We start from the raw sequence: 24081 nt of genomic DNA on the forward strand, positions 1-24081 counted from the left end.
TGCTTCTTGGAAATCTCCCAGGATCTTAATCAACTCTTGTTTCGAAAATAGCATAGGTCAGCATGACTGCATCTGAAAATATCAGAAAATCCCTAGAATGTTAATCAGCCTCTATCTCAAGGCATCCTACCTGCAAGGTCCTCGCTGGCCCCATTCCTGTAGTAGTGCAGGTCAGCTTGACCCAGACCAGTCTAAAATGGCTTAACCACATTTGGCATTCCCCTGCTCATGTCTAATTAACTGCCTAACATTTGGCCCATGTGTTTCTCTCAAGTTTGAATTCCTCTACCTCTTCTCCAAATCTCCATTTCTCTATACTATTCTCTTCTGTTTGTTTACTCCTACTTACCCTTTAAGTTTTCTTATAGACATTACTTTTTCTGAAAAATGCTTTTTGTCCTTTTAAATTTGGTTTCAGGCTTGGCGCCTGTGGCTCAAGTGGCTAAGGCGCCAGCCACATACACCTAGGGTGGGAGGTTCGAATCTAGCCTGGGCCTGCCAAACAACAATGAGGGCTGCAACCCAAAAATAGCCGGGCGTTGTGGCGGGCGCCTGTGGTCCCAGCTACTCGGGAGACTAAGGCAGGAGACTCGCTTGAGCCCAGGAGATGGAGGTTGCTATGAGCTGTGATGGCACTGCACTCTACCCAGGGGGATAGCTTGAGGCTCTGTCTCAAAAATAAATAAATAAATAAATAAATAAATAAATTTGGTTTCACTAATCATTCTGTGGTGTTCCCATATCATGGGTACTTTGTCATATTATGAAACATATGATCATATTAAATCATGCTCATTTATTTACCTGTTAACCATTACTAGACAGTATTTTCTATGCAAGTAGAGAACACAGCAGTGCTATTCCCTATAGTACTCCTGGAGCCTAGCACTATCTAGCACAAAAATAAGCCCTTAGTAAATTTGTTTTGATTGAATGAAAAATTTATGGTAGGTGTAAATAACTACACTGTGCTTAGAAGCTATTCTGGAAGAATATGGTGAGGCTAGTTAAAAATAACCACATAGGTGCCAAATTATGAAATACTGAGAATTTATACCCTTTACACTTTAAATGAAATATACATTTGACAGCATATATTTTGCGATTCCTTATATTTAATAAACATTACAGAAAATTAATCATGATTGGAAAAATTTCTTCAGTCTGATATGGTAGGTGATTAACAAATACTTGTTAATTTCATGAAAGGATAATTTATACATTTTCTTCAGTTCTAATGATTAATTTGTTTCTAAGGTATCTTCATGTTTTAATGATCTTCTGGTCATTTGTTGCTGGAGTTGTCACATTCTACTGCTCATTAGGACCTGATTCTCTCTTACCAAATATATTCTTCACAATAAAATACAAACCCAAGGTAAAATTATATGTTTCTTATTTCTTAGAGTCATATGTAGGACCCTATACTGTTTAATATTTATTATTGAAAGTATGTTAAAGCAGTGACTTTTTAAAAAGTTGTTTAGTAATGGAAGATAAGTTGGTCAGAAAATTTTCAAGATGAAATTTACTTATGTATATGTTTTTAAGGTATCCAGTTCTCCTAGGAGGAGCTGTAAAAAGAAAATATAGGACATAATTTTCAGAAAGTTGGAATTCATGATTTTAGGGTATCCTCTAACTGCATCTTAACTGAGAGGACAATAAATTAAAACAGGTCCTCAGCCTGGTGTGGTCGCTCATGCCTATAATCTCAGAACACTGGGAGGCTGAGGCAGGTGGATTGCTTGAGCTTACCAGTTAGAGATCAGCCTCAGTTAGACTCCGTCTCTAAAAGTAGCCAGGAGTTATGGTGGGTTCATATAATCCCAGCAACTTGGGAGGCTGAGGCAAGAGTCACTTGAGCCAGAGAGTTTGAAGTTGCAGTGAGCTGTGACGCTGTGGCACTCTACTGGGGGTGATAGAGCGAGACTCTGTCTCAAAAAAATAAAAATAAAAAGAAGAGGTTCTCCAAGCTGGTTGTGCAGTGAATCTCCTGGGGGAATTTTTGAAATTCTAGAATAGGTATGAAATTACACCTGTAATTCCAGCACTTTGGGAGGCAGAGGTAGGAGGATTGCTTGGAGTTCAAGACCAGCCTGTCTTGTGGGACCTTGTCTTAACAAAAATAAGAAAATTAGTCAAGCATGGTGTCACCTGCCTCTAGTCTCAGCACTTTGGGAGGCAGAGGTAGGAGGATTGCTTGAGCCCAGGAGTTCAAGACCAGCCTTGTCATAGTGAGACCTTGTCTTAACAAAAATAAGAAAAATTAGCCAAGCATGGTGTCACCTGCCTCTAGTCTCAGCTAATCAGGAACCTGAGGCTGGAGGAGCACTTGAGCCTGGGAGTTCAAGGCTGCAGTAAGCAATGATGTTGCCACTGCACTTCACCCTGGGTGACAAACCAGCATCCTGTCTCAGAAAAAAGAAAAAAAAAAAAAAAAAAGAAAAAAGCTTTTAGTTGATTCTAAGGCACAGATACAGTTAGGGAACTCTGGATTAAATGATTTAACCCTGTTAAATTATTAAATATCTGTGCTCCATAGAAAGAACTACTTAGGTAGCCAGCATAACCAAGTAATTTGTATTTCTGAAGTGTAATGAAAGTGGTAGTGTATTGAATCTGTCTCTGTAAGGCAGGGTTTTGGTAGGTAGATCAGGGCTTAGTAGGGTATCCTGAAGTCTTCTTTTAATCTGATACAGTCTTTTGTGTCAGATTTGTTGGTATTTCTACTCAGAGGTAAGACAAGGGAAAGCGATGTTCCATATTTGGTCGGGAATCTTACTATAATAGTTACCACGTTTCTTCTTCTTACTTGAATTCAAGGTTTTAGAAAAATAGAAAATAATTTTTTCTTATACCTTTTTAGTAGAGTTACCACTTTCAAATGTACACTTATTTTTTTATAAGTGATAACGATTGATTTTAACTTTAAGCTTGGAAATTTGACTTAGGTATTTGGAAGTATTTCATCAGGTTATATTTTTACTCTGTTAATTGGGATTTTATCAAGTATTAATTATTAGCAAGAATGGTTTTACTGTTGCAACAGACTAAAAAATGTCTTCTGAATTCATACATTGATTAAAAAACCTTTGGAAATTTGATTGATGGTTTTTAGTAAAGATGTAAAGTAAGGACGATCTCACCCCTATTTTCCATTTTAACAGTTAGCACTTCAAGAATTATTTCCTCAAGGTCATAGCTGTGCTGTTTGTGGTAAAGTGAAATGTAAACGACATAGGTAAGTTAAATAATTTTTATTTGTTGGTTCTTCTAATTATATTTTGGATTTCAAGTGATTTAATTGTATGATTTTTTTTCTTTAGGCCATCCTTGCTGCTTGAAAACTACCAGCCATGGCTAGACCTGAAAATTCCTTCCAAGGTTGATGCATCTCTCTCAGAGGTATCTGATTTAATATTATTAGCAGAAAATATTCAATACCTATGGAACATTTTTCCAGATACTTTCATCACAAAGTTTGTTCATGGGGCGCAGTGGTTCATCCTAGTACTCTGGGAGGCTGAGGTGGCTGAATTGCTTAAGCTCACAGGTTTGAGACCAGGCTGAACAAGAGCAAGACCCTGCCTCTAAAAATAGTCGGGCATTGTGGTGTGTGCCTGTATTCCCACCTACTGGGGAAGCCGAGACAAGAGGATCCCATAACCCCAAGAGTTTCAGGCTATTGTGAGCTATGATACCATGGCACCCTACCGAGGGTGATGAAGTGAGACTGTCTCAAAAAAAAAAAAAAAAATTGCAGAGCATCTCAGTATATGCCACTCAATCAGTTCTGGGCTAAGTAGTTGATTATTACAAACTAAGCAACTTGAATAGTAACTTGAATGTTTTTGGATCTCATGTTTAATTTAAATAGACATTTTAGCAATGAAAAAGCTCTGTTTTATGTGGTTATCGCTTACCTTCTATAAAAAGTCATCTTTATAATAGGATAGTAGAAATAATCATTTCAAAATTCTGAAAGGAGCCCTGAACTGCCAGAAGTAGGTGTATAGTTTACTGAATTATGACCCCAGTTTTGACGCTAACTGAAGGGTAGAGAATGGGACAATTTTCACCATTTCTGCATAATATAGGAATAGAAAGCATGTTCTTTCTTATCTGCATAGTCACATTTTACATGTACATTTTTTGTACCATACATATCTGTTTTAGAGACTTGTCGTCTTAGTGGATCTGAGAAAATAGTGAAGTCTTTAAAGGCAGGAAATTGGGTCTTATTTGTTCCCAGCACCAACTTGGGTTACATATATTGTTGGTAGCTGCTAGAAATGTACTGGATTAACTTGGATACTAATCAATTAAAGAATAGCATTAGGTGTCTGATTCATGTCCAACTGTCCCTTTGTCCTAGTTTTTATCCTCCTCTGACTAACGGTAATCTGTATAAAATGCCATTCAAATTCTTAGCAGTTTACTTTTTTATTTCTTGTTTAAGGCCTTTTTCATGTTCAGGATTCCCTGATTTAAAACTATGCAGTCTAATATGGTAGGCACCAGATGGCACCAGCTAACCACATGTGGCTATTAATAATTAGTTAAAATGTGCTAGTCCAAATTGAGATATACTACAAATATAAAATCTATACTGGGATTTCGAAACTTAAGAAAAAAGAATGTAAAGTAACTCATTTTTTATATTGCTTGCATGTTGAAATGATAATATTTTGTATATACTGGGTTAAATAAAATTAATTTCACTTTTTTGGGGTGACAGTGTCTTACTCTGTCACCTAGGCTAGAGTGCCATGGTGTCATAGCTCACAGCAACCGCAAACTTCTGGGTACAAGTGATCCTCTTGCCTCAGCCTCCCAAGTAGCTGGCATTGCAAGCATCTGCCACAATGCCCAGCTAGTTTTTCTATTTGTAGTAGAGACAAGGTCTCTCTTTTGCTGCGGCTGGTTTTGAATTCCTGAGCTCAAGGGATCTTCCTGCCTCAGCCTCTCAGAGTGCTAAGATTACAGGTATGAACCACTGCACCTGGCATTTTTTTGGTCTTTTCATCTTACTTTTTGAGAAATATACCTACTAGAAAATTTAAAATTAATGTGTGGCTTACGTTATATTTCTTTTGGATAGCAGGTTGTATGCAGTGAAGAATATTTCCATAGTTCAGGAAAGATCTCTCCTGGCCATTTTCAGTCCCTCCCCTCTGACTACCCCCAACCTCAGAATCTGAGGAACAGTGGTGGACAAAACAAACATGACCTCACATCCGGTGGAAGATAGGTGAAATATATTTCAGACCTCCTTTACCACTTTTCTTGGAGAAACGACCCTTTCACAGGGGTTGCGTAAAACCATCACATATATCCCATACAAATACAGGTGTATGAAAATAGTTTTATGTTTGGGGGTCACCAACATGAGGAACTGTATTAAAGGGTCGCGGCATTAGGAAGATTGAGAACCACTGGTTTAATATGACCCTCATGGCCAGTTATGTTGGCTCACGCCTGTAACCTTAGCACTCTGGGAGGCCAACAAACTGCTTGAGCTCAGGAGTTGGAGATTAGCCTGAGCAAAAAGAGTGAGACCCCGTCTCTACTAAAAATAGAAAAACCAGCCCGGCATTGTAGCAGGCACCTGTAGTCCCAGCTACTCAGGAGGCTGATGCAACAGGATCATTTGAGCCCAGGAGTTTGAGGTTGCTATGAGCTATGATGCCATGACATTCTACTCTGGGGCAACAACAGGACCCTCATTAGAAATAAGCATTTTGGGCAGTGCCTGTGGCTCAGTGGGAAGGGCGCCAGCCCCATATACCGAGGGTGGTGGGTTCAAACCTGTCCCCAGCCGAACTGCAACAAAAAATAGCTGGGCATAGTGGCAGGCGCCTGTGGTCCCAGCTACTCGAGAGGCTGAGGCAGGCGAATCGCCTAAGCCCAGGAGTTGGAGGTTGCTATGTGATGCCATTGCACTCTACCAAGAATGATAAAGTGAGACTCTATCTCTACAGAAGGAAAAAAAAAAAGAAAGAAATAAGCATGTTGTCTGGTTTCAAGTTTCTGTGGATGATTCCATGCCCATGAAGGTAGTCTAGAGCCAGTGCTACTTCAGAAATGTATTTCACAGCCATCTCTTCATCAAAATAACTGTATATATGTAGGAGAACTTGACATCTCCTACAGTAAGATACTTCATTATCAGGACTCTGGGAGGCCGAGGCAGGTGGACTGCTTGAGTTCAAGACCAGCCTTCGCAAGAGTGGGACCCGTTTCTAAAAACAGCCAGGCATTATAGCAGGTGCTTGTCCTACAGGTTGAGAACCACTGTATTCAACTGACAGATTTGGGCCTTTCCAAAGTTAATCTGAATAGAGAAATTAATATGATGGATATCCTTACAACACTGGTGAAACCTAGACAAGATTATTCAAGAACCCCAGGACAAGTATTATCTCTCATTAGCTCTTTAGGATTTAATATACTAGTCACAGAAAAAAATCAAGACTCTACAGATATCATTTCAACCCATCTATCTGAAACATTCATTTTCTCAAGGAGCCATTTGTCCTATGTCTATAAATGAAAAGCACACAGCTCCTTATTTTAGCAAACTACTAAAATCATGTCCTGAAACACTTGCCTCTAACCCAGGAATACGTGTAAAATGTCTAATTTTTAATCTACTCCAGTATAGGAAAAGGCTGGCTGCATCCAGTGCCAGTAGTTAGTCCCACACCTTCACATCCAGTGTGGAATCAGAATGCCACAGCAGTCCCAGATTGGAAAAGGATTACCAAGAAAGTGACGAGGTATTGGGCTCTACAATGATGGGTTTGAATATAGTTGACAAGTTATGTGCAAAATCTACAAATGCCATGGAAACCAAAAGTTTCAATAAAAAGGATCTTGAGTTAGTCCTTTCTCCCATTCTAACAGCAGTGCCATTCCTGCTGATGGAAGCTCTTGTATAAACCTTGCTTAAAAAAAATCCTCTGGAGAAGCTTCTTGTAAAGCAAGAGAATTGGATGTAAATAATATGAGAATAAGTAACAGCCACTGACAAAGAACAGTCTGGTTTACATTAGGCATATCAGTGGGCTGTGGATTCTGCTGAGGTGTCTGAAGAGCATCTTGAGAAAAGAAATTTAAAAAGAAATTTTGAGTTGGTTGACTCTAGGCCTTGTCAGGAAATCATGCAGGATAAAAAAATTGTGTAGAATGTAAGAATACTAATGAAATAGTAGACTGTTTATACAAATCCAAGTACAGGTTTAACAGCTGGTGTTCAGGAACATGAGCTATCATCAAATAGAAGTCAATGAAGTGACTTCTAATAAAGACATTGTTGATTCTTTTATTGATAAATAGCAAACAGCAGAAAATACCTATACCAATGATAGCAAAAATCCATAGGTGTGAACTGGGTAAAGATTGTAAAAAAATAATAAGGACAACTTAAGTTTCAGTTTTCCATGTTCTGTGATGATAGAGCTTCTGCAAGTACTTATGAACTCTGATTCATCTTTTCCAGGAATTTCTATAATGGAAAGTATTTGAAAGGCAATTCTTAGGCTGAGCACCCATAGCTCAGTGGTTAGGGTGCCAGCCACATGCTCAGGGGCTGGTAGGTTCGAACCCGGCCCAGGTCTGCTAAACAAACAAACAAACAAACAAAGGCAATTCTTAGATCCAGATAAAAGCATCAAAGAAACCTCTTTTGAAGAATCAAATATTGAAGATGTAATTAATGTGTTGCCAAACTGCCAAAAAACTACCTTTCCAAAAGGTGTTGCGAGCCCTGTTGTCCAAGACAGTAACCAAAAAAAATGTTAGCTCCTTCTTTGAAGGTGTTGAAAATGTTAACCTCTAAAAGAAATGCTATAGTTTTTTAAAGTTTTTAACAGTCATATTAATGCATCCAATAACTAAGAACCATCCAGAATGAACATTACTTTTTTAGATGCAGTGGATATTTCATGTGCTTATAGTGGTACATATCCCATGAGTGTTTCCCCTACCCAAAATGGAAAAACCTGTATACTATATTAGCAGACCCCAAAGCAGATCAAGGCAGGAACCCCATACTGAACTCCATGGTGGGTGAGAAGAGGGGCAGCCCCAGTCAATGATGGGCAAATTCTAGGAACTTCTGACTACCTTGTACCTGAGCTATTACTAGGCAGGGTCCATAGTCCTGTGGTGAGTAGACTGGTAGGGTTGGCTTGGCACCCACAGCATAGGTCAGGGGTTAGGGTGCTGGCCACATACACCAGAGCTAGCGTAGGTCAGGGGTTAGGGTGCTGGCCACATACGCCGGGCCTGCTAAACAACGACAACTGCATCAAAAAAATAGCCAAGAGTTGTGGCGGGCCCCTGTAGTCCCAGCTACTCAGGAGGCTGAGACAAGAGAATTGCTTAAGCCCAAGAGTTTGAGGTTGAGTTTCTATCAGGAATTCTCCCTTTCAATGATAAAACACTGCAACAAGTATTCCAGAATATTCTGAAAAGAGATACTCCTTTTGAGAATAGTCACCAGGTGAAAAGTTATCTGATAATACTCTAAGTGCAGTAGAAATATCAATCAATACCATTGATTGATAACAAGAGAGCTGGAATCTCTTTAGTGATGTAGAATAGGAAAATCTGCAGCATCAAACTACGCTTTTCATACCCCAACCAGATTATGAAATAGATACATCGTATTTTGAAGCTAGGAACAATGCTTAGCACCTGACCATATCCAGGTGCAAATTTTCATTTTAGTCAAAACTTATAATCTTGCATAATTATATACTTTTTAATACTAGATTGCTCTAAGGCGGAAAATCATTTTATTTGGATCAGTGTGCTTTTAATATGTAACACAGCTTTCACAGAGTTTAAAGTCTATAAGGAATATAATCAGTAACTTATCTTAATCTCAGAACTATACATTTTCAAAGCTTTTTTATTTTATTTTATTTACTGTACTTTGTGAAAAATAAAGCATCAGTAAAACTTGAATGACACTAAAAAACGTTTTGAGATCTTGCTATACGCAGGAACTGGGCTAGCCCTAAGGAATTAAGAGAGAAATAAGATATGGTCCTTCTTTACTAGGAACTTTAGGAGGAGAGGTATACATACAAATAGGTAATTACAATGTAATGTAATACAGGCAATATTGGAAAAAATGTACAAGGTGTATAGAATTGGTGTAGAGGAGAAAGTATACAATTGTGGAGAGGGGCAGTCAAGATTGGACAACTAAAAGTTTGCCAGGCTAATAATGGTGTGGGAAAGGGTATTTTAAAAGGAAAGAGAAGCTTGAAATAAGGTGGGATATTCAGTAAACTGGAGGGTAGAATGTGAGGGAGGATGTGGTCAATGAAGAAACAATATCCTAGTAGTTAAGGTTCAATGATATGCCGTATGTTAGGCAGTGTGGCTAAGTACTTATATTATTCGTATAATCTGTACATAATCTACAAAGTAGTTGCTATTGATAATTTTACAAAGGTAAAGTGAAGTTTAGAAACTTTTAATTTCTAAAGTTTCATATCTGGTTGCAGAACTCAGTCAAAAATGGGTCTTGCTTAGGAATGGCTCTTTAAATATCAGATTCAGATCATCAAATGATTTCAAAGGCTGTACTAATAGAGTTTAGAGTAATTAATCTTGGAAAACAGTGATTTTCAACCTGTGTAATATGAGCTTTCAGATGTGACTTACAGGATGCAGTGGGAAGTGAAAAAGAAGTATATGGTCACAGCTGCTGCATGCCAGCAGCACCCCTTCAAAATCAATGCAGCTATACCCCTTTTCATGTTTTGTGCTTTGACATGTGGAGGATTGCATTCAGGGAAGCATTGTAGTCAAACATGATGTAGATCACTTTGGCAGTGCTATGCAGGCTGGAAGGGAGTGAGCTTAGAAGCAGAAAGACCAAGTTAGAGCAGTGATTTTGCAACAGGTGTGCCATGAGATCCTACGTGTGCTGTGAAAATTTTGAAAGATCATTAAATTATTTTCAAAACAAATTCAAATTGCAGTTCTTTTACTCTTTTTTTTTTTTTTTGATCAACGTAATTTAAGTGTGCTGCAGAAGTTTAACTATAGCTTCAGGTATGCTATGAGATTAAAAGAAAAAGGTTGAAAAACACTGATTTAGAGGGTGTTGCTGCAATATATATATAGGGATAAGAAAATGAGGACCCTAACAGTTGTGTTGTAGAAGAGACCTACTTAGGGTGTAAAATCAGTCAGATTTGGTGACTAATTGGATGTGTGGAATAAAAGGAGAGCATATGTTTTAACAGTAACCTCTAGTTTCCTGTCTACCCTATTCATTGATATGGCTGTTTTATATGTATCTTCATTTCCCAGCTGATAGAACTAATGCTTGGTTTTTGTAGTAAAAAAATCTAACTTATTGTTGCTTTAATATTTAAACTAGGGGCTTCACAAACTTTGTAACTTTTTTTTAGAGACAGAGTCTCACTTTGTCGCCCTCTGAAGGGTGCCATGGTGTCACAGCTGATAGCAACCTCCAGTTCTTGGGCTTAGGTGATTCTCTTGCCTCAGCCTCTGGAGTTGCTGAGACTACAGGTGCCTGCCATAGCTTACAATGTCCGGCTATTTTTTGTTGCAGTTTGCTGGGGCTGAGGTAGAACTCGCCACCCTTGGTATATGGGGCTAGCGCCCTACTCACTGATCCACAGGCACTGCCCAACCTTTGTAACTTTTGCCTGAGAAGATAGAAGGTCTGATTCCTCCCTACTGCTTTTTGCTTTTTAAAGTTATGGTCCACTGCTGCAACTCTTTTAAAAATTATAACATACTGCTACACTCAGACCCAAGAAATGGAAAGTGTAACACCCAGTTTTACTAAACACCCAGTTTAGTTTTGTTACTTTTTAACATATAATGTATATACTGTCTTTAAGTGTACAGGTATAATTTTTATTAAGTGAACATATCTGTACAACCAGTATCCAGATTAAAAAATTACCAGTGTCCCAGAACTCCCTTTCACATTCCCGTCCAAGATACTATCCTTCAAAGGTGACCACTAACACCTAAAATTGACCCCTTACATAAATCTTACCTACTTTTTTTTTTTTTGCTTTTTTTTTTTTTTTTTTGGGCCAGGGCTAGGTTTGAACCTGCCACCTCCGGTATATGGGGCCAACACCCTACTCCTTGAGCCACAGGCGCCGCCCACCTACTTGTTTCTTTATTTTGTTCTGGGAGTACTGACTTATTGAAAGTTAGGAATGCAAAAGACAAGCTTATTATTTTCTTCCTCTCCATAGATCTTTTTGGGTTCAGTGATGCTTCAGAGTCAGGAATAGTTCATTGAAGTTTTTTGTTTGATTATGGGAATATTTAGGAATATGTGTGTGCATTTCAATAATAATTTTTCCTTTTTGTGAAATTTGATGACTTTCCAAGTGTTTTCTCACATATTCTCTTCGATCCTCACAATTGTATATGGTTGAAATATATCTTCTGATGTAATGTGAAAGTATGATTTTACTGTTATTTGTTATAAAATTGGTTCATGATAATTTTATATATAACCAAGTAGTACAGTTTATTTCCACAGAATTAATTTTATTTTTCTTTAAAAATAATTTTTGCACAGGTTCTTGAATTAGTGTTGGAAAACTTTGTTTATCCATGGTACAGGTATGTCCTTTCTATAAGCTCTTTTTTGCTTAATATAGTAAATACCATTAAGCTAAGCATACTAATGATGTATTTTTAGTATGGGCCAAGATTTCTCAACTTTGTTACTACTGACATTTTAGGCCAAATAATTCTTTGTTATGGAGTGCTATACTTTGATTATAGGATATTTAACAGCATCCTGGCTGCTGCTTATTAGATGCTAGAAGTAGGCACATCCACCCCTCCACCCCCTGCCCTCCCGCCCCATTGTAAATACTAAAAAGATCTTCAGAGCTTGCTGGAAGGCATAATTGGCCCCAGTTAAGAAACCGTGATGTAGGTAATCAATTAATAATTGAGTGATAGCAAAGAGGAAGAAAACCTAGACTGTTTTTTGAAAGAAGAGTAACTTCTAGAAATTGTCATCTCTAAATGTAGTAACTTACTAATTTCGTACACAATTTTCATATTTGAAATCGTTATACCTTTGGGGGGAAAATCTATATTCAGATGTTTCATTAAACGGAAAGGTAACTTCAGTAGTTTTCCTGGAAAATTAATACTTTTTTTTTCCAAAGTAACTTTTTTTTTTATTACTTATACATGTGTATATTAGGTGTCCACTTTTGCTTTCGCAGAGTTAAAAAGGCTAAATTTAATGACAATAACAATATTTAACATAAAGACTGAGAACAAACGCCTCATAAAGAACGAATGAAGATAAATACATTCAGAAAAGAAATCAGACGATTACTGCAACGAAGTATTAAGCAATAATAATAGTAATAATGCAAAGAAACTAACATTTACATTATCAGAAGTATGTCTATTATAGAATACTTTGATCAGTTAACTTATTATTTTTTTTCCAAAGTCTCAAAAAAAAGACAACTAATATTTATAAATAAAAGTAAAAGATAATTTCAAAAAAACAGATCATGCCAAATCTTATAGATAATGGAATAAGAAATACTTCAAAATCATTCTACTTAGTCTGGAGCAAAGTAACTTTGTTTTAAGTACATACCATGTACATACCAGTGCTCTGTGCCTTCCAGATACAGAAATGCTCTGTAAGGCATTTTGTAAAGATGTATAATCTCTGTAAAGATCTGAAAAAACATCTGGTTTGAGAATTGAAGAGAAATGCAACTTAAATCATTTAATCAAAACATATTTCCTTTAAGTATCATTAATGTATATTTGAAAACTTACACCTATATCACTTAAAGATATGTTTAATGATGCTGCTCTAATTTTATATTTTTTAATTAAGAAAAATACTACTAGTTGTGTTCATCCAGACTGTGTTAACAGATTTGATATCCAGTTTATCTACCATATTTTCCTGAAAAGCTGTGTAAATTAATTTTTTTATATTGTGTTCTGTCTTAAATATCAGGTATTTGTTTTTTTTCTTTCTTTTTTTTTTTGGAGACAGTTGAGTCATACCTCATAGCAACCTTGAACGGCAACCTCGAACTCTTGGGTTCAAGTGATTCTCTTGCCTCAGCTTCCCAAGTAGCAGGAACTACAGATGCCCGCATGATGGCTGGCTAGTTTTTCTATCTTTAGTTGAGACCAGGACTCACTATTGCTCAGGCTGGTGTCCCACTCCTGAACTCAAGCAGTCCATCTGCCTCAACCTCCCAGAATGCTAGGATTATAGTTGTGAGCCACTGCACCTGGCTGTATTTGCCATTTTTATTTAAGGTTTTTTGTTCTTTTGTCTTTTTTGTTTTGAGACAGGGTCTTTGTCTGTTGCATGGACTAGAGTGTAGTGGTGTCATCATAGCTCACTGCAACTTGTAACTCCTGGGTTCCAGTGATCCTCCTGCTTCAGGTTCCTGAGTAGCTAGGACTATAGGTGCATGTTACTATGCCTGGCTAATTTTCATAGGGATAGAGTCTCACTATGTTGCCCAGGATGTTCTTGAACTCCTGTGCTCAGGTGATCCTTCCACCTTGGCCTTGCAAAGTGCTAGGATGACAGGCATGAGCCATTGCGCCCAGCCACATTTGCCTTTTTAGGTAAAGCTAATGGTGAGGCCACTTATAAAATAAATCCTTTTGTAAAGACTCCTTTACCGTCTCCTATGTCTATATTATGACACTTCAGACATAAAATCTTGCTTTATTTCTAAGTGTTAAAGTGTGTGTTTTCTCCTTAGTCTAGTTACTGGTCCTATAATATTCCCTTCCCTGGGGTTAATGGTGGGAAGCATGGTTGGTACAATTATCTTCCTTACTCTGCCAAGGGACTTAACAGTTAGCATCATCTTTAAGGTACATTGTACATACCTTTCTTTCTTGCCTTTTATTAGGAAAGTGTCCTAATTCTAGGAACCTCAAAATAAGAGGAAAACAAAAAGTAGCCCTTCAGATGAAGGTTGTCAAAATTTCAATTAAAAAATGTTTGTTTCAGTTCTTTTTCAAATAGAGCATACTTTTTAAATCTTAGAGTTAGTTTATGTTGCTGTTCTGTAAATATTTTAAACTAATTTAAAATTTTGTGTTCTGTTTCTCCAAAATTATTCATTCTTTTGTTTCATTGAAATTTCTTTAATGATGCTTAGAAAACGATCTTAATATTGTACAAATGGGACTATGTATATCTGCAAGGAAATATATACTGCAGTTTAGTTAATAGTAGTGATTATGCCTTTTTATGTATTTTATTCTGCATAAAATGCATTATTTATAAATAAACAGAAAAATAGTTAAATTGGGAGAAAAAAGAATTTTTTTCCTTGGTTCTTAGAGGGTGCAAACTGTATTCTTTAAGCTTTTGAATGTTTGCTTTTCTCTTCAATTGAAGGGATGTGACAGATGATGAGTCCTTTGTTGATGAACTGAGAGTAACATTACGGTTTTTTGCATCTGTTTTAATACGAAGAATTCACAAGGTATGTATTTATAATGAGAAATTTGGGCAGTTGGGGCTTTCTCATTATGAAAGATTATTTTCAATCTTATTTTTACTTTCTCTTTTATCACATGTGTTTATTTTCTCTTCATTTTTTTTTTAGTCTAAAAAATTACTGAATTACTATTATTCATTGATCAGTTTTGCTTTTTAAAATGTTAATGTTTGGTTATCTAGGGTTGTGAAAATTAGAAACAAAAAGGCAATGATAGAAAAAAGTCATATTCCAGGTAGATGAATTTATTGAGTAAATGGCAATGAGTTGGATCTACTTTTATTTATGTACTTTGTTGCCCAGGCTAGAGTGCTATGGTATTAGCCTAGCTCACAGCAACCTCAAACTCCTGGGCTTAAGTTATATTCCTGTCTCCTCCTCCTGAGTAGCTGGACTACGGGCACCTGTGCCAACGCTTGGCTGATTTTTCTGGTTTTTTTTTTTTTATTATTTTTTAAAAATTACTTTTTATTAAATCATAAATGCATTGATGCATTTATGGGGTTCAGGGTACTGCTTCAATATACAATGTGAAATGTTTACATTGAACTAAGTAACACATCCATCACCATTATACTCATTTCTTAATAGTTTTGAAATTGGTTTTTCTGTTTTTAGTAGAGATAGTTCTTGCTCTTGCTTAGGCTGGTCTTGAACTCTTGCGCTCAAAGGATCCTGGGCCTCACAGAGTGCTAGGGTTTCAGGTGTGAGCTACCTTGCCCAGTTTTAGTTTGATCTACTTAAAAAAAATTTTTTTTGAGCCATATTTTGTATATGTTTGGGTCTTTGGCCATATACATAATATAGTATATTGGCTATAGGCATTGTCTACTGTTTTGTCAATAGCATTGAACATATTGACTGTGAATTAGTGTTATATACAGAGGGTGTTAGAAAATGTATACACTTTTTTTTTGAGACAGACTCTCACTGTGTCACCCTCGGTAGAGTGCTGTGACATCACAGCTCTCTGAAACTCTTGGGCTTAAGCGATTCTCTTGCCTCAGCCTCCCAAGTAGCTGGGACTACAGGCACCTGCCACAACTCCCGGCTATTTTTTGTTGCAGTTGTCATTGTTGTTTTAGCTGGCCTGGGCCAAGTTTGAACCTGCCACCCTTGGTGTATGTGGTTGGCGCCATGACCCCTGTGCTACAGGCACCAAGCCAATGTATACCCATTTTAAGTGATGTTATCTATGTATTACTTTTCAAAGTTGAATTGAAGGTACCATTGCTTGTCAAGTGTACCTAGACATTCTGTGTACAACCATTTTACCTGTAGTTTGTGCATTTGGGGGAATGATGGATTTTACTTCTGACAAGATCTCTTACAATGTGTATACATTTTTTTTGACACCCCTGTATTATATCTCTGCCATTAGTAACAAAATAAATTTTGTTAAATGTTTCTGTACCTATTTAAAAAATGAACAATACAGTCAGACACTATAGAAAATATATGCAAAAAATACAAATGAGCAGTTCACAAAAGAAAAATATAAAATATAATGGCCAGTGAGCACTTAAATATCTTATATCAAGTACATAAAAAATTTTAATGAAATATTCTTTTATCAAATTGGGAAAGGTGAAAGAGAATGTTATTATCTAGTAATGGTGGTTGTGTGGAAATAGGCAGAACAAGTGCAAATCCAGATTGGTATAATTCTTACACTTGGGGGCAGTTTAGTAATCTTTATTAAGTCTTAAAAATATGCAGCCATAAAAAAGATGGAAATGTTACATCTTTTGTATTAACCTGGATAGAGTTGAAATACATTCTTCTTAGTAAAGTATCACAAAAATGGAAAAGCAAATATCCAGTGTACTTAATACTAATATGAAACCCTTAGACAATCTAATACAATGCCCACATAGGAGAAAAACTCAGTCCAACTCAAAGGCGTAGGGTGCCAGCCCCATAGGCCAGAGGTGGTGGGTTCAAACCCAGCCCTGGCCAAAAACTGCAAAAAAACAAAATAAAACTCAATTCAAGTTGTAGGGGGAAGAGGGAGAGCAGAGGCGGGTAGGGGATTGGTGTGTTGCCACTTAATGGACACAGTGTTAGGGTATATGGCACACTCTTTGGGTGCAGGACACAATTACAAGGGGACTCTACCTAAGATATGCACATATTGTAACCTGTTTGCTTGTATCTTCACATTAACCTGAAATTAAAAAAAGAAAACAACTTAAAAATGTCTGTACTCCAAATTTAATTCCAATTTTTGGTATATATTTTAAGGAAATGATCAAAGATATATTTAAAAATTTATGTTCAGAGATTTATTATACTATGATTTATAATAAAACTGAAAAGAAAAACTGATGTCTTGTGATAGGATTGTGTGTTGAGTATACATAGTACATCTTAACTATGGAATTCTAAACAGCTAAAAATTTTATAGAGTACTTATTTTCATGTGAAAATATTTATCTTAAAGAGTCAAGTGGAAGGAGCTAGAAAATAATATATGTGGTATTTTTCCACTTTGAAAACAAAGTTTATATAATAAAGCATGTTAATACATATGTTAAGGTTATATACATCATTATCACTGTTAACTCTTATTGTGGTGGTGGGCTGATGCTGAATTTTAGTTCTTTCCAGTTACTTCTTTCTATTTGTCTTTTTTTTGCATTGAGCATTTATCATTTTTAGAAAAGATTGATACACATGGTATTGCTTAAAAAGTGGTTCTGGGGCAGTTGTTTCAATAGACTAAGTGGAATAAAAGATTTAGGAAGAAATATCAATTTGTTGATGGTGAACCATTTAATTTCCAACTTGGAATAAGTGAAATAAAATTAATTTTCTAAAATTAATTTTGTTTGCCTTAGTACATTGAATTAGAAAAGGCATTAGTTAATAGAACAATTCTGCTGTGTTAGGCTTTGTGGTAGCTTACCAAGTTCCAGAGTAGTAGCACCTCCTGTCCCTTCAGCCATGTCCAGCCACAAGTCTGCTCTATGAATTTCATGTCTCTTCTAAACATTGCACGTAAGTGGATTGTACAGTATGTGGCCTTTTGTCACTGGCCTCTTCCACATAGCACGATGTTCTCACGGCTCATCCATGCTAACATCTTGTAGCATATATTAGCACGTATCAGCGCTCCATCCTTTTTTTATAGCTGATTAGTATTCTGCTGTATGGCTATACTAACATTTGTCTATTCATCAGTTGAGGAACATTTGGCCATTATTCATATATGAACTTATATGTGTAAGTTTTTTTGTTGAATACAAATTTTTATTTATTTTGGGCTTAGGTCTGGAGTATAATTACATGACCAAATGGTACTTCTGTATTTAACTCTTGGAGGAGCTGCTAGACTGTTTTCCAAAGTAGCTCCATCATTTACATTCCTACCAGCAGTGTATGAGGATTCCAGTTTCTCCACATCTTTGCCAGAGCTAGTTATTACCTCACTGTTTTTTGTTTGTTGTGTGTGTGCATGCATGTCGTGTGTGTATGTGTGTGTGAGCTTGGTCTGTTGCCCAAGTTGGTGTGCAGTAGTGTTATCTTAACTCGCTGCAACCTCAAACTCCTGGGCTCAAGCTATACTTTTGTTTGAGCCTCCTGAGGAGCTGGGACTACCCATGCACTCCACTGCACCTGATTGTTGTGTTATTTATTTATTTATTTTTTGAGACAGAGTCTCTCTGTCACCTTGGCTAGAGTACCATGGCATCATGATAGTTCATATCAACCTCAAACTCCTGGGTTTAAGCGATCCTCTTGGTTTCAGCCTCCTGAGTACTTGGGACTACAGGTGTACACCACCATGCCTGGTTGATTTTTTCTGTTTTTGGTATAGATGGGGTCTTGCTTTTACTCAGACTCGTCTTAGGCCCGTGACTTCAAGAGATCCTCTCACCTTGGCTTCCCAGAGTTCTAGGATTACAGGGGTGAGCCATTATATCTGGCCTATCTTTTTCTTACTGAGTTCTTTATAGATCCTAGATACAACTTTTTATCAAATAAATGACTTACAAATATTTTCTTCCAGTCTCTGGGTTATTGTGCTATATATTTTTCTCATTTATCCTAGGATCAGTGTCCTAGGAGATAAATCAGTCATTATATTCTTTTTAAAGAAAGTTAGAAATATCAAAGTGTCAGAGGTAGTTAATGGGTGGTGGATTAGGCCTGGGTCATCTTATTTGACCTACAATGTTCTGTCCTTGATACTGTTGCTTGAATAATGTAAATTGGAAGTTTAGGGATGGTGAAAACAAAGATTTTTTTTTAAGGTCAACAGTTTTCTTTTTTTTTTAAATCAACGTTTATTGAGGGACCTGTTATTTTACCATTTTATTTTTATTTATTTTATTTTTTTGAGACAGAGCCTCACTACATCACTCTTGGTAGAGTGCTGTGCCATCACAGCTCACAGCAGCCTGAAACTCTTGGGCTTAAGCGATTCTCTGGCCTCAGCCTCCCAAGTAGCTGGGACTATAGGGGCCCGCTGCAACACCTGGCTTTTTTTTTTTTTTTTTTTGTTTGCAGTTGTCATCATTGTTGTTTAGCTGGCTTAGGCACCATTCGAACCCGCCAGCCTGGGTGTATGTAGTCAGCACCCTACCCACTGAAATACAGGTGCCACCATATTTTGCCATTTTAATTCTGACCTGAAGTCCTTAAATTGGAGCTTATAAATGAAAATCTTCATAAGTATTCTCAGAAAAAAAGATTACATAAAATATTTCAAAGCTAACATCTCATTTGATAAATATGAGAGTAATTATAATCGTTGAGTACTGTATGCCCATGGGTTACTTTGCAATGAGGTGCATGATACTAGCAAGAATATTCTGTCTTGACTTGGTGCCCATAGCTTAGAGAGTAGGGTGCTGGCTACGTACACTGAAGTTGGCGGGTTCCAGCCCAGCCCGGGCCTGCTAAAATAACAATGACAACGGCAACCAAGAAATGGCTGGGTGTTATGGTGGATGCCTGTGGTCCCAGCTACTTGGGAGGCTGAGGCAAGAAAATCACTTAAGCCCAAGAGTTTGAGGTTGCTGTGAGCTGTGACACCAGGGTACTCTGCCCAGGGCGACATAGTGAGACTCTGTCTCAAAAAGAAAAAATATATATATTCTTTCTTAATGAACATGTTTGATCTTTGCTTTGGGTTTTCAGCAGGTCACCAGGATGTGAGGGATTATAATGTATCATAGTTGCTAGACTTTGCACCATGGAATTTTGTTCTCTAATAAGGAATTTAAAAAGAATTGGAACGTTAACACTATTGTGATGGAATTTTCTCATGCCTTTAATAATGGGAAGTTAAAAGGCGTTAGGTTATATGGTGGTAGATGAGCCTGTTAAGTCCAATAAACTTGCTTTTTGGTGATTTTATTTGTAATTTATTTTTAGTTATTTTTTGCTGCTTTTCTGGGTGTGTATTTAAGCCCTCAGTCCTCCCTCACTGTCCTCCTGTTATTGCTACATAATCTAACTTTCAGGCTGGAAGCTTTTGGTTGGAAATGATGAAACTAAATAGTATTATAAAATAGGATGCTTCCATAGAATTTAAATCCAGAATTCATCTTGGGAGCTAAAGGAACAAGTTCATTTTCAACTAACATCTTACCAACAGAATTTATATCAAGATGATAAGTTACTGGAGTTTTCCTTGCATGCATTTAACACAAAGAACACTTATAAACAAGCTAGGAATAATGACATTATTTTGTGGGAAAAATTTAGTATTTAGAGTATGCATATTGGATGGAACTGGAGACCATTCTCCTAAGTGAAGTATTATGAGAAATAGAAAAGCAAACACCACATGTTCTCACTATTAAACTGGAACTAACTGATCAACACTGAGGTGCACAGATGGAAGTAAATCTCCACAGCTATCAGGCAGGTGAGAAGGGGAGGAGGGAATGAGTAAAATCACATCTTGATGAGTACAGTGCACACTGTGTGGATGTTGGGCACAGTTAACATCTTTCACTCAAACTTCACAGAAGCAATTCACATAGTGAAAACGTTTGTACCCTTGTAATACTCTGAAATTAAAGAAAAAAACAAAATATACAAAATATGCATTTCAGATAAATTTTTAATACTTTGATTAAAAAAACCTGTTTTAGTTGTATGATCTAAGAATATAAGGTTTTTAAGATATATTTTTGAAACATTTTGAATGATACTTGTAATTTTTAAGATATTCCAATGAGTAATAATTACTTTAAAAGTTTTATTTTTATGTTGAATTTTTCTAGGTGGATATTCCATCTATTATAACCAAGAAACTATTAAAAGCAGCAATGAAGCATATAGAAGTGATAGTTAAAGCCAGACAGAAAGGTAATATAGTTTTTTTCACTACAGTTTGGGTGATTTTTGCTTTTATACATCAACTTTTCACCTAAAATGTGAATACTGATACATTAACTGATATATTCACAAATACTGTGGGACTATTCTTTTAAACTGAAATCTCTTTAAATAGTTAAATTGTGAAAACTCAAAAATCTTCGAAAATTAAATATAGTTAGTTAACTTTTAGATCCATAATTGATGACTCATCATGGGGGGATAGTCTGTTTCTTTGTGGTATCTTTCATGTCTCTTCCTACTTTCTCCTTAATGATTTCTAGTTTTGACCTATTTCAGCCCAAGATAGCTAAACTGTATATGTAAGCTCATTTCTATCTTGTCATAGTTTGATCTAGTCTTGTCTTTTAATACATACAGGAATTATGCCTTAGCGAAGATGACCTGTTTGCTCTTTCTTATGTGTGCCCTGGCCTTTTTGCTGTCAAGATTTACCATAGCATGTGTCGAATAATTATTTTCTTTCTTTCTTTCTTTCTTTTTTTTTTTTTTTGAGACAGAGCCTCAAGCCATCACCCTGGGTAGAGTGCTGCGACATCACAGCTCACAGCAACCTCTAACTCCTGGGCTCAAGCAAATCTCTTGCCTCAGCCGCCCAAGTAGCTGGGACTACAGGTGGCCGCCACAACGCCCAGCTATTTTTTTGGTTGCAGCCGTCTTTGTTGTTTGGTGGGCCCAGGCTGGATTCGAACCCACCAGCTCAGGTGTATGTGGCTGGTGCCTTAGCTGTTTGAGCCACAGGTGCTGAGCTGAGTAATTATTTTCTGATTGAATGTGAAATCTTCATTAGGGACTTTTCTTACTCTTTTTTTTTTTGCAGTTTTTGGCCGGGGTCGGTGCCGGTACCCTACTCCTTTGAGCTACAGGCACCACCCTTTCTTACTCTTGATCAAGCTAAAATACGCCTTTTTAACAAAATTACTTCTTTATGCTCTATACCTAGTTCTGTGTGAAACTGAGATTTTCCTTGTGTTTGCATTTGGAATTCTTTTTTATTATTGCTTTCTGTAGTTTGTTCTAAAGAATACGACTGGAGCACATGACCAGAAGTTGTTTCATGGTCATATTTGTTGGTAATTGGTCTTCTATTCCCCTTTTGGACATTCTCAGTAAGTACCAGTGCATCAAAAACTCTGAGTAGTCTTGCAGCAGAGAAATAGATTTAGGTTTAACCTAGTCTGTCTCAAATTCATTTGAAGAGGTAACCATTTTTTTCTTGCCTCATAATAATAATCGGCACATTTTTGGAAATTATGCCATAGGAAGAGTTGAAGTTAAATGAAATTTTTAGTTTATTTGCCATTAAGTATGTTTAATTCCTCAGCTATGAGAGGCACGTCAAATTACAAAATTAAAAATTGTGTTCATCTTAGAAAAAATAATCTTCAACATAGTTAAAGACATGAGCATTGAAAAGTTTCAGTACATGTAACTTGTTGTTGAATAACAAAATTAACTTTTAAAATTATTGTCATATCACTGGCAAAAACACAATAGAAGGTAATATCTTTGTTGTAGTCATTTTGTAAAGGCTACTTTATTGCCAGAAGAAACTATAGGAAAAATATTGTGTCTTACTATTAGATTTTATATGTTAGAGTAATTTTAATTTGACAGAAAAATTGAGCAGAGAGTACACAGAGTTCTCATACACTCCTCCCTTGTCCTAGTGTTCACATATTTTATAACTGGGACATTTGTTACAATTGGTGTACTGATATTGACACTTTTTTTTTTTTTTTTTTGAGACAGAGTCTCAAACTGTTGCCTTGGGTAGAGTGCCCTGGCATCACAGCTCACAGTAACCTCAAACTCTTTGGGTTCAAGCTATTCTCTTGCCTTAGCCTCCCAAGTAGTTGGGAATATAGGCGTCCACCACAACACCCGTTATTTTTTTGTTGCAGTTCTCATTGTTTTAGCTGGCCCAGGCCGGGTTTGAACCCGTGAGCCTTGGTGTATGTGTCCAATGCCCAACCCACTGAGCTATGGGCACTGCCTCACACGTTACTGACTAAAATCCTGGTTTACAGCAGGGTTCACTTTGTGTTGTATAGTATATCCTGTGAGTTTTGACAAATGTATGATCATTTAGTCACCAGTTCAGTAGTTTACTGAATAGTTTCATAGCCCTAAAAATCCCCTGTGCTTATGCTTTTCATCTCTCTGAGAACCCCTGGCAATCACTGATCTTTTCATTGTCTCTACAGTTTTGGCTTTTCCAGTACATGTAGTTGGGTCATACAGTAGTTTTAGGCTGGCTTCTTTCACTTAGTAACATGAGTTTAGGATCCCTTCCTGTCTTTTTTGTGGTTTGAACTCCTATCTTTTTATTCCTCAATACATTCCACTGTATGGATGTGCACCACATTTTTCATTCATTTACCTATTAAAGAGTGTCTTGGTTGCTTCCAATTTTTGGCCATTATAAATAAAGTTGCCCTAAACATTTTTTTGGTTAGTTTTTGTGCAAGAAGAGTTTTTTAAATATAGTTTTAATTTTGTTCTAAAGACAAAAATAGTAAATACAAAATACCACTCAGGCTGCAGTAGACGGAACTATTTTCTCTTTTTTTTTTTTTGAGACAGAGTCTCACTATGTTGCCCTCAGTAGACTGCCTTGGTCTCATAGCTTACAGCAACCTCCAACTCTTGGGCTCAAGTGATTCTCTTGCCTCAGCCTCCGAAGTAGTTGGGACTACAGGTACCTACCATAATGCTTGGCTATTTTTTGTTGCAGTTGTTTAACTGGCCCAGGCCAGGTTTGAACCCGCCACCCCTCAGTGTATGTGGCTGGTGCCGTAACCACTGTGCTTTGGGCGCAAAGCCAGATGGAACCATGTTAATTTAACCTGATCAGTTGAATAAAATCCCTAAATTACTTCATTTCTATGAGAGCTATGTGATAAACATAAGCAGACTAGTTTGATTAAAATTTATTATTGAGTCTTTGCAAGATGGAGTTGCTAATTTGCTACTATTCATGTATAAAAAAATCACCCTCAATTATAAAATCACCATAAAATGCTAGATTGGTTTTACAAATAAGATTGTAATTAATGAAGTCCATAAAAGCAAAAGGCCAGAGAATTAGGAGAGCTCCAATTTTATCCTAAGATCCCAGTGTTCTAAATATTACGACAGGGAATTAGACAGACTTGTAAAAAAGATAGTCAAATTTTGG

At 36.8% G+C, this 24081-nt stretch overlaps 1 protein-coding gene across 2 annotated transcripts in view; it reads left to right on the forward strand.

Moving 5' to 3' along the window:
• SNX14 (sorting nexin 14) overlaps positions 1-24081 on the forward strand; it is a 75849-nt gene that overhangs the window by 2477 nt on the left and 49291 nt on the right. For both annotated transcript variants that reach the window (XM_003801289.3, XM_003801290.3), the window contains exons 2-7: positions 1258-1378; positions 3171-3244; positions 3330-3408; positions 11600-11643; positions 14444-14531; positions 20786-20870. In XM_003801289.3, coding sequence (XP_003801337.1) covers positions 1258-1378; positions 3171-3244; positions 3330-3408; positions 11600-11643; positions 14444-14531; positions 20786-20870 — 491 coding nt within the window. The remainder of the gene's footprint in view (positions 1-1257; positions 1379-3170; positions 3245-3329; positions 3409-11599; positions 11644-14443; positions 14532-20785; positions 20871-24081) is intronic.

The sequence above is a fragment of the Otolemur garnettii genome, unplaced genomic scaffold (genome assembly GCF_000181295.1).
Source record: "Otolemur garnettii isolate 467f Iridium unplaced genomic scaffold, OtoGar3 scaffold00205, whole genome shotgun sequence".
NCBI lineage: Eukaryota > Metazoa > Chordata > Mammalia > Primates > Galagidae > Otolemur > Otolemur garnettii.